Source organism: Alosa sapidissima, chromosome 2 (genome assembly GCF_018492685.1).
Source record: "Alosa sapidissima isolate fAloSap1 chromosome 2, fAloSap1.pri, whole genome shotgun sequence".
NCBI classification, from domain to species: domain Eukaryota; kingdom Metazoa; phylum Chordata; class Actinopteri; order Clupeiformes; family Clupeidae; genus Alosa; species Alosa sapidissima.
In genome coordinates this window covers 38,647,720-38,659,026 of record NC_055958.1, presented here as the reverse complement: position 1 = coordinate 38,659,026, position 11,307 = coordinate 38,647,720, and the positions used below count along the sequence as shown (strand labels likewise).

The 11,307-nt window shown below is 45.6% G+C and overlaps 1 protein-coding gene across 3 annotated transcripts; it reads right to left on the bottom strand.

Annotated features, from left to right (window-relative positions):
- Positions 1-573: 573 nt before the first annotated feature.
- On the bottom strand, positions 574-4,344 carry LOC121690464 (zinc-binding protein A33-like). 3 transcript variants are annotated; one of them, XM_042071050.1, is made up of 6 exons: positions 3,759-4,344; positions 3,219-3,320; positions 2,889-3,119; positions 1,568-1,590; positions 1,364-1,482; positions 574-1,271 (listed from the first exon to the last, which is right to left on the bottom strand). In XM_042071050.1, the coding sequence occupies exons 1-6, from the start codon at positions 4,146-4,148 to the stop codon at positions 772-774; spliced, it is 1,365 nt and encodes a 454-aa protein (XP_041926984.1). In that variant the 5' UTR covers positions 4,149-4,344; the 3' UTR covers positions 574-771. The 3 variants fall into 3 exon arrangements, with proteins under 3 accessions (XP_041926984.1, XP_041926991.1, XP_041926997.1); XM_042071057.1 differs by having other exon boundaries at positions 3,225-3,320; positions 3,759-4,343; XM_042071063.1 differs by lacking the exon at positions 3,219-3,320 and having other exon boundaries at positions 3,759-4,342.
- Between the last annotated feature and the right edge of the window lie 6,963 nt (positions 4,345-11,307).

Below are 11,307 nucleotides of genomic sequence, written 5' to 3'. Positions count from 1 at the left end.
ATCTGTTCCTCTAGACTGGACAATCCCTGGACAATTTGCTCTTCTAGAGCTGCTGCAGAGAGACTTTACACACACTGTGACAACAGTACAGGAGAGGACAACAGGATCCTTTAAGATGCTACAACACACAGGACAGGAGAAATGCTCTTTTAGTTTTGAAGCCAAGTTTTCTCAGTAAAATATTACAGTCTGGTCAATAGTTTGTACTTGCACAAGTGGCAAGTTTGGAGTTTAGTCTGTAAATCACCCCTATAGATTTACATTAACTTGCATGTCAGCAACAGCAACTTGCAACAACTTAGATCTAACTTTAAAACATATTACTGAAAAGGTGTAAAAGAAAACTGTAGATCAATCATAACTGCCCATGACCGGCAGATGCCTAACCTCTCTGTTAACTTCCTCATTCAGGAAATGCAGAACTGTAGATTAGAAGGAATCTGATTGGCCAGTCCCTCATGAGGCTCTTTTCTTATTATTCCTGACACTAGTCACTCAAGTTCAGACTAGTTTGGATAAGGATGTGGGAGTACATGTAACTTACTGTGACTGTCTACACAAGCATTCTCAAACTTAAAACATGACATTTTTTAATATGAAAATTATCATTAAAGCACAGGAGTTTTGTTACAAAATGTACCCTTACAAACCAAAGTCACATGCTCCAAATTGAAAGACAATACTGTACATATCATAACCGACAAGTAATGGCTGAACATTTTACAGTGTATTTCAATAGACACCATCAGCTCCATCAGTGCTGCTCTGCTGTTACTGAGGACTCACTGGTAAGATCCTCAGTGTGGAGGTGCCAGGGAAAAAGTATGGAAACACTCTCTCAGTGAAAGTGTGTGTGAGAGTGTGTAGGTGTTTGTTATTATCAGGGTCATAGAATGACAGCTCTCCTCTGTCCCAGTCCAGCTGCACTCTGATCCTCTGGAGTTTCTGCTTCACTGTGAGAAGAGTGGAGGGCTGTGCGACAGCATGTGTTTTATATTCACCAGCTTTATAATACAAACACCAGCGTCCACTCATGTTGTAGCAGGCTCCTTTCCTCTGGAGAGACTCGGCCATCACGCCCACACTCCATCGTGGGTTCTCCCCAACCTCCACATCCCAGCAGTGAGTCCCTGAGTTAAAACCCTCAGAGCCCAGGACACACAGATAATCATCAAACCTCTGTGGGTTATTTTGAACATATCTCACGCTGGTCAGATCCTCAGACAGGAGTAGATGTGGGTTTGCAGTGTTGGGATCCAGAGTCACAGGAGCTGCAGAGAGAGAGAGAGAGAGCGAGAGAGAGAGATGAGCGATGAGCTGAGCCTGTGTGTGTGTGCGCGCACGTATGCACATATGTACTCACAGTGCTCAACAATCTCCTTAATTTTCTTCCAGACTCTGAATCTCAGGTAGTCCAGGTGCTTTGCCACATTGATCAGAGCTCCTGAAACCCTCTCTGGATCCTGCAGTGTGCACTGGGCTCTGGAATAACATTCAGGAGTCAGTGCTGCTGTGGGTTTGGGTTCAGAACCACAGAGAAGAGAGAGACAGGAGGCAGATCACTCACCTTTCCACTGTGCTCTTGTAGTTCTGGAAAATAACAAAGGAGAAAAACAGTCAGTTTAAAATGATACTCCACACATGTGCAAAAACTGCTACTACTACAACTAATACTACACATTGAACCCTTTTGCTCCTATTCTCATCTAAACCCATCTAACATTTAAACCAGTAATCACACCTTACAGTTTGTTTACACACATTTTTCAAAACTCTACACACAAAACCCACAATTGCTCACATAAAATGCAAAATGACTCAAATCTCAAAAGGACACACAACATTCAAAATATCATGAACACATCTCTAAAGCAAACATTCGCCATAAACACTTTTGTCATAATATGACATTTTGGATACATCATGTACTCACTGCTCAAAACCTAAAGCTCTTCTGTATTTCATGGTCTTATGTATATTTCCATACAAGAGTAAAAATTATCTACAGAGAGAAGTTGAAATACACAGTAAACATGCAAGCAATAGTGAAACCAAAAATAGAAAATAGTGATTTTCCCCCAATAATTTGCTGTTGAGAATACAGTATTTTACAGTCAATAAGAACAAAGGAAGCAAAGACACAAATTACTGACTATCAAATTACTTTGGCTTTGCTTTTCCAAAGAAAATATATTCTCTGTCTGTGTGTAGTTGGGCGTGTGTATTCATAGGCCTGTAGACCCTTCTAACTGCAGAAACAAACATGTGCATTCCTAAGGCATTTCCGGAGGCACAGAACACAACATTGAGCTAATGGTAACTGGGGGACAAAAGACAAGTTTTACGTAAAGTCTGCTTTCATCCAATTCAAGTCCAATTCATTTCCATTTCATTTCATTTCAAGTATCTGCATACGTGCACAACAGGATCATCAGGTAGCTCATTTATGTCAGGTGGAGCGTTAACTGTGTTGTAACGGCATCTTTTGTTGTATTCTGCTCCTACCTCTTCACTCCAACACTGAATATCTTGTGTACCCAATAATAACAATTTGAACACACGCATAAATCCCTCTTTATCGTAACTGATTCACTAGGTGCAACACCCAACGGGGTCCGTGTAGACACTAATCACATTATCAATAGCGGCAGGTTCAAACACACCTGGCTCCACCGGAAACAAACAAGCACACAGAGAGCCTTTTGTCCACATAGCCTATTGGTTCTGAACATTTCAACTGGAAATCCTCTAGCAACAGATCTATAGGGTCTATACCTATATCGAGTATATCTATTCATAGGCTTATACTAGCAATAGGAGTCAAAGGAATAATAATAAAGCAATAATATCAAAGGACCCTCAAGGCACAAAAACTGGGTGGTTCTTACCTGCAGAAATGTGACATCATCAGCTCCCATTTTCTCTTCTATGGCTCTGATTGTGTCTGAAAGAGATGAGATCTCTCTGCTCATCTTCTCAATCTTCTCCTTCATCATCTGACTCTTCTGCTCCTCTTCCTCCCTCAGTGCAGCTATCCTGGCTGCCTCTTCATCTCGTAGAAACTGGTGAAGCTTCTCAAACTCCTCCTTGATCTGCTTCTCTGTGTGCTGGGTCTGAGTCTGGAATAAGATCAGCAAGAAGGTCAAGGTCTTCTTGTCCCCCTAGAATATGCTGTGGATTAGGTGTTGCTGTTATGAGTGTTTAAAATAAAGCATTACTTTCACCTTAATGTGTTCAACTGTTTCATCACAGGTGACTTTTGCATTTGCAAAAGCCTTCAGCTTCTCCTTTAAGGGATCTAGTTTTATTTTGAGCTCCTCCTGGAACCAAGAAGAAAGGAGGTGGAAAGGTCTTTACCAACAATCACCACAATCAGGCTGTATTTTCTTCAGTATCGCTATGACAACAGGTTTTTACTGGCATCTCAAATGTAACACAATTTCAGGAACATTTCAATGAGCAACTGAATAACATAACATGGATAATCACCACTAAAACTAAAACAACAAACAAATTCAGCTCAGGATTTTTTATTTGGAAAGTCTTCATGAGGCAGAAAAGAGGTGAAAGGAAAGTGCTGCCACCTAGTGATGAATTACAGTAACAGCAGCAACCACTGGCATTTTGAATTCTGTGATTAGTAAATAATTGTATATACTGATGGACTAAATAATAGGCTGTACAGTATGTTATATAGTATATTTATATTGTTCATCATCCAAATCAAAATATATTTCAGTTGTTATACTCAGACTTACCTTTCGGTCAGCTGCTGCTTCATCTATGGGACTGAAGTTGTGATTCTTGTGGAGTTTTGAGTCTCGACACGAGAAGCACACAAGCTGCTGATCATCATGACAGAACAGCCTGAGTGGGTCGTCATGGAGACTACACAGTGCTCCTCTCTGACTTGTAAGTGACTCTCTCTCCTGTAAATACGTCTCACACAAGTTTCTTAATGCCAGGTTGAGTGGAGGGTCCATTGATGACCTCCTTCTGCAGACTGGACATTCTCTGGATCCTTTGGTGTTCCAGAACTGCTGCAGACAGGCTTTACAGAAGCTGTGAGAGCAGGTCAGGACCACAGGGTCCTTGTAGATCTCAGTGCACACAGGACAAGATAGATCCTCCTCTAGCCTTGAAGCCATTTTCCATACAGCAACTTTACTTTCACTTGCACAAGATTAAAAAAGGCAGTTTCTCAATTCTCTGTCTTTTAACTTAATGTTACTAACATGTCAACCTCTTCCCAAAAACAGTATGTTGTTTAGCTGGTGTTGTTTAGTATAGAGGTGTAGCAGAGAGCAGAGCAGCCGACTGGCACAGAGCTTCACTTCCTTCTTCAGGACGGGTATGTCAGAGGGAGGGGTCTGGAGGAGCTGCAAGCTGATTGGTCAGTGTCACATTCCTTCACAGAACCAGCTGTTCAGTTCCTTCAGCCAGGTTCAGATTCAAAGTAGCAGGTTCAGTGAACTCTAACTGACTGGCATAAACATAGAATCAGTGCTTGTTCATCTGCTTTCCACACAACTGATCTCCTATTCCTACTAAAGACAATATGTTCATTCACAGAGACCTGAATATAATGTGAGTGACACATACTGTAAGCACACACTCACATCAGATGTGGACTTCAGTCATTTACCAACTTGTATACAGCACTAAAGCATGCAGACCATAAGGGCTCCAATCAGTATTAGTATGTAGGCTACAGCACTAAAGCATGCAGACCATAAGGGCTCCAATCAGCATTAGTATGTACTGTAGGCTACAGCACTAAAGCATGCAGACCATAAGGGCTCCACTCAGTATTAGTATGTAGGCTACAGCACTAAAGCATGCAGACCATAAGGGCTCCAATCAGTATTAGTATGTAGGCTACAGCACTAAAGCATGCAGACCATAAGGGCTCCAATCAGCATTAGTATGTACTGTAGGCTACAGCACTAAAGCATGCAGACCATAAGGGCTCCAATCAGTATTAGTATGTAGGCTACAGCACTAGCATGCAGACCATAAGGGCTCCAATCAGTATTAGTATGTACTGTAGGCTACAGCACTAAAGCATGCAGACCATAAGGGCTCCAATCAGTATTAGTATGTACTGTAGGCTACAGCACTAAAGCATGCAGACCATAATGGCTCCAATCAGTATTAGTATGTACTATTATTACTACTCCTCGTTGTCCCTTCCTAATAATGTCTGGGGGATGAAACTATTTAAACTATTATGTCTCTGCTACAGAGAACCTTACAGGTAAGGACAGCATATAGTTGCATAATTAAAACCACTAGCTGGCAGTATTTATACTGAGGCTTTAGCTATAGGCCCTCTAGGAAAGTTACTACATGTGATTATCATGTGCACAGACTCAGTGTTAGACATACATCCCCAAACTCAAAGTCATTTTATTTAAATCTTTATAACTAAAAGAATCAGGATTGTTGCAGTTTATATTAGTCTGGTCAGTTTGGGGCAAAAATGGGGTCAAGGCTGCAAATCATGATTAACATTTGAGCCAATGTTTTTCTGTTCATTTAGGGGCCAATAAAGAAAAAAATGCACGGAGCCCAAAAACTTAGGTGGGGGAAGGCCCTGAAACGGCCAATTAGGTGGGGGAAGGCCCTGAAACGGCCAATTAGGTGGGGGAAGGCCCTGAAACGGCCAAGTTGGACAGACTCTGTCATCACACCCACAACCCACCGTGTGTTCTCCCCAACCTCCACATCCCAGCAGTGAGTTAAAGGCCTCAGAGCCCAGGACACTGTGATAGTCATCAAATCTCTCTGGGTTATCAGGAAGCTGCTGCTCCTCATCACCACATCTCACACTGGTCAGATCCTCGGACAGGAGGAGATTGGGTCTTGCAGTGTTGGGATACAGAGTCACAGGAGCTGCAGAGAGAAAGAACACACACATGAGCTGAACACTGAGTGATGTGTGATGGTCGTTATTAATAGTACTGTTACCAAGTGTCACCAAGAGAATCATTGCTGCATATTCTCATTTCCCATCTATGTCTGTATCACTCCATCTTTTCTGTATTGTAAGAATAACAAACTAGATATACCGCAGAGCGGTACAAAATATGACCGCCGCCCAGTCCAGCACATTTTTTCCACAAAAATAAATCTCGCTGAAAGGCATATTTGATTCTATCACTAAATTGCATTGTGTACACTCAATTCTCACTGGTATCTGCTAGACAACAAGTACCAAAACATGATTAGTTCATAGATTTCACATGTAAAATTCATTTTATACAACCCCACCCCCATCTTGCCTGTTCATAATTCTGAGAAATTCTTGAATTGTGTGCATGTGTGCGTGTACATGTTTATGTTTATGTGTGTGTGTGTGTGTGTGTGTGTGTGTGCATGTGCATGTGCTTGTGTGTTTGCCTGTTTATGTGCCTGTGTGTGTGCATGCATGTGTATATATGTCTACTGTGTGAGTATGTGTTATACGTAGGATTACTGTGAATGTATGTGTGTGCGTGTGTATCTGTTTATGCACATGTGTGTATATGGAATGGGTTTACATGACCCCTGGAGGCAAACATACGCAAAAAATTGGTCATCCTAGGCCCTACGGTTCTCAAGATATTCACAGAAAACTGTGTCTGCCCTACCCTCCTTTCGGGGGGTCCAGTCCAGCGGGGGGGCTACAGATCAAAACAAAAACAAGAAAAGCAATGGTTCCATACAATCCATGTGGGGTTACATGCCCGCCAAGTTTCTTGTACCCCGGTCCCGGGAATCCTTGTTGGTGTACGGTCACTAAATGTACACATACATTATTTTATTGTAAGGCCCCCCATGAACGAAAGTCCACGAAACTTGGTATGCATTCGGAGGGTGTCATAATGATCCTACACTTTCAATTTTGTGCAGTTTTGACCATGTCAGCCAGAGATATTGTGATGAAAACACCTAATGTTTTGCTTTTTAATTTTTAACTAGGTGGCGCTATACATAAAATAAGTGGTAATGGGATAGGTTGACATGCCCCCTTAAGACCAACATACATAAAAAAGGTGGACCTCCTAGGCCCTACGGTTCTCGAGATATTCACAGAAAACTGTCTCCGGCCACCTACAGGCCAGTTGGTGTATAGTAACATAAATGAATTTATTGTGTGGCCCCCCATGAACGGAATTCCACGAAACTTGGCGTGCATTTAGAGGGTGTCATAATGATCCTACACTTCCAATTTCGTGCAGTTTTGACTATGTTAGGTCACAGATACCTGCGATTACAACACCTCATTTTTACTTTTTTGTGTTTAACTAGGTGGAGCTATACATGAAATGAGTGGTTATGGAATGGGTTGACATGGCCCTTTGAGATCAACATACAAAAAAAATGGTCCTCCTAAACCCTACGGTTCTCGAGATATTCACAGAAAACTGTGTCTGCCCTACCCTCCTTTCGGGGGGTCCAGTCCAGCGGGGGGGCTACAGATCAAAACGAAAAAAGGAGGTTCCATGCTATCCATGTGGGGTTACATGCCCACCAAGTTTCGTGTACCCCGGTCTTACAGTGTCCCAGGAATCCTTGACGGAAATTTGGACATGCGAAAAAAAAAACAAAAAAAAAAATCTGACTAAACCTGCACGCACGCACACACACACACTGTAAAAAATCAAACTTGGCATCTGTTACGCTTACAAAAGATTTTCAGCACACAAAACTCAAAACCTTAATTTAGCTTTCCAAACTTGTTATTATCATTAATCTCAACCATTCCATTGATTTAACATTGTAAAGTGGAATAGCTCAGTTGACAAAACTTAAATTGTCAAGTATCTTGGCCGGAGTGAGATTCTTGAAGTTCACGCATGCGCATTTGTACCAACTACGGGGATTCCCCTGGAGGAAGGCAGGATTGGAAACGAATCTCGACCACGCTGTCGCAACTACAACGTTTGGAAAGTGTAAGTTGATATATTTCACTCCATTCGGACCATACAGTCTATTACACGAATTTAGGGATAATATGACAGGCTACCGTACGTTTTTGCACCAACCACGCAAATATTTTATCATCTGAAACATTGAAAAACCATTGAGTCGTTGGCCAAACTGAATCAGTCATAGCCATAAATGAACGTGTTCTTCATCCTCTACCTTAACACAGAACCTGTGTAAGGTTACACGACATTAAATGCTGGGTAACATATAGCTTTACAAGCTCTACATTTCATTCGAGCCTCAGGGTAATATTTAGACGTTTAGCCTATATAGCCGAGGTGCAGCATCGTTTTTAGCAGCCTAGCATCTAACCAAAGCTGGTTAAGCTAGCTACAGTACACTGTCCCACTGACGTTTTTCACGATTTTACAATCTTAAGAAAGCCCAAAGATGTGCCCGGACACGTGAAAGTATTTCCTGCTTATTGTTGTGCTGCATAACTGTAGCTAAAGCCATAATCAAATCACAATCAGTGAAAAGATACAAATCTCTACCAACACCTTTACTCTGGCTGTGACCAGAATAATGGCTGGTAATCAAATCACGTGGTTCCGCGGCAGTGTAGGTTTTACATTAGTTTGATGCCCTATTTGGGATATTTTTTTTTCTTTGTAGGCTAAGGGCTAAGTTGTAAGTTACTGCCTAGGCCTTTGAAATCTTTAAGGTGATTGACTGTACAATATCAGTCAAAAGTTGTGGCAACTAGTACATATTCTGTGATCTTTAAGTTGTCTGACTGTCAGACACCAAACAGGACGAGGACCACAAAAGCGTCACGTTCAAAAGTTTATTTAAGGGTTGGGGGTTAAGGGGGTTCCGGGGGGGGTACAGGAGTTCCAAGAGTCTGCGTGTGTGTGTTCCCCCAGTAGCCGAACAGCGATGGCAGGAGCTGGATGATCCGGGAAGTCCTGGGGGAAGCACACACACAACAGCAATTGAAACGAAGCAGCAGTACAGTCAAGGACTAGGCGGTATTCGTAGAAGAGGGACGGAAGGCAGGTCAAGATTACCGGGGCTGGAGAACACAGAAGTAGTCGAGCGGGTCTGGGATCACAGGCAAAGAGTCAGAGGCGTTTTCCAAAACAGGCAGGTAACTGGTGCTGGTTGCAGACGATCTGACAAGTGTGGACTGAAAAGCAAGGCTTTATATACAGGACATGATGAGTGGTGAATGCAGTGCAGCTGGTAGGTTAACGAGGGTGAGGCAGAGCAGAGCAGGAACAGGTGGAGGTCATCAGACTTCAATCAGCACGTGTTACCAGGCAGAGAGAGAGCTCATGACAGAACCCCCCCCCTAAGGGACGGCCCCAGAAGTCCCCAAGAGTGACACCACGTCGGGAGGGCGGAGGGGAGCCGGTGGAGGGCTAGAATTCCTCCGAGCGGTCCGAGTGAACCTCCTCATCCTCGGAGGGAGCTGGAGGGTCGTGGACAGAAGACGGGACAGGTACCGAGACAGGGTCAGGGTCAGGCACAGGACAGGAAGCCGGGCGGGCAGGATGGTTAGGGACCCCTCTGGGGCGGCCCCTACGGATTGCAGGTTGATCAGGATGCAGACGGTGGAAGTCGGCGATGAGTGTCCGGTCCACAATCCGACTGGCTGGCACCCAGGTTCTCTCCTCAGGTCCATAGCCCTCCCAGTCGACGAGATACTGGAGGCCCCTACCTCGCCGTCTGGACCGAAGCAGGCGTCGAACGGTGTACACCAGCCCACCGTCAACGAGGCGAGGAGGAGGAGGAGGAAGCGGCACGGGGACCAGCGGGCTTTCATGCGTCGGCTTGACTTTCGAAACATGGAAAGTAGGGTGCACCCTCATGGAGGTTGGCAACTGGAGCCGGACTGCGGTTGGGCTGATGACCCTCTGGATAGGGAACGGGCCGAGGAATCGAGGTGCCAGTTTACGCGATTCCACCCGCAGTGGGAGATCCTTGGCTGACAGCCACACCTTCTGGCCAACACGGTAGGCGGGTGCCGGCGATCTTCGGCGGTTAGCCCCAGTGGCATAGCTGACAGCTGACTTGAGTAGCGTGGCACGAGTTTGTGACCAGGTACGACGGCAACGGCGGGCATAGGCGAGGGCAGACGGGCAGGACACATCTCCTTCCTGGCTGGGGAACAGGGGGGGCTGGTAGCCATACACACACTGGAAAGGTGACATACCAGTGGCAGAGCAGGTGAGGGAGTTGTGAGCATACTCTATCCACATCAGTTGTTGTGCCCAAGCCTGGGGTTTGCGAGAAACCATGCACCGCAGCGCCTTCTCCAGCTCCTGGTTTGCCCGCTCGGATTGACCATTGGACTGGGGGTGGAACCCAGAGGTGAGACTCACTGTGGCCCCTAGAAGACGGCAGAACTCCTTCCAGAATGTAGAGGTGAATTGCGGGCCTCGGTCAGAGACAACATCCCTGGGCAGCCCGTGTAGACGGAAGACATGATCAAGAACAGCCTGGGCAGTCTCTCTGGCAGATGGCAGTTTAGGGAGGGGAATGAAGTGTGCCATCTTGCTGAACCGGTCAACCACAGTGAGAATGACCGTCATCCCACCTGATGGTGGGAGGCCAGTTACAAAGTCCAAGGAGACGTGGGACCAGGGTCGTGTGGGCACAGGCAAGGGCTGGAGTAAACCAGCGGGGGGCCGAGTGGAGGACTTGTTCTGATTGCAGGTGGGGCAGGCACGGACGAATTCTCGGACATCCCTTCTCAAAGAAGACCACCAGAAGCGCTGGGCAAGGAGATGGCAGGTGCGGGCGGAGCCCGGGTGGCAGGCAAGGCGGGAGTTGTGTCCCCACTGTATGACCCGGGACCTCAAATTCTCTGGGACGAAGAGACGACCGTCTGGGCATGCACTGGGACTGGGATGGTCACGGAGGGCCTCTTGAATTTCCTCCTCGATATCCCAGGTCAGGGCAGCTACGACGCAGGGATCGGGCAGAATTGATGCAGGTTCCTGGGAAGGGGCGTCATCCTTATGAAACTGACGGGAGAGAGCGTCCGGCTTGGTGTTCCGAGAACCTGGGCGGTATGACAGGGTGAAGTTGAATCTGGTGAAAAACAAGGCCCAGCGGGACTGTCTGGGGTTAAGACGTTTGGCATTGCGGATGTATTCGAGGTTTTTGTGATCGGTCCAGACCAGGAACGGAACAGTGGACCCCTCCAGCCAGTGACGCCACTCCTCCAGGGCAAGCTTGACAGCCAACAGCTCACGGTTTCCAACATCATAATTGCGCTCTGCAGGTGAAAGCCGGCGAGAGAAAAATGCACAGGGGTGCAACTTGTTGTCCTCCTCTGCCCGTTGAGAGAGTATGGCCCCGACTCCCACGTCTGAGGCATCCACC

What these genes read in the sequence shown, in the direction of transcription:
- LOC121690464 (XM_042071050.1), bottom strand. Translation starts at nt 4,148, where the DNA reads ATGGCTTCAAGGCTAGAGGAGGATCTATCTTGTCCTGTGTGCACTGAG. An exon ending in AAGCAGCAGCTGACCGAAAG is followed by an intron (nt 3,321 to 3,758) that starts GTAAGTCTGAGT and finishes TCTTGGTTCCAG; the next exon opens with GAGGAGCTCAAAATAAAACT. An exon ending in TTGAACACATTAAGGTGAAA is followed by an intron (nt 3,120 to 3,218) that starts GTAATGCTTTAT and finishes ATCTTATTCCAG; the next exon opens with ACTCAGACCCAGCACACAGA.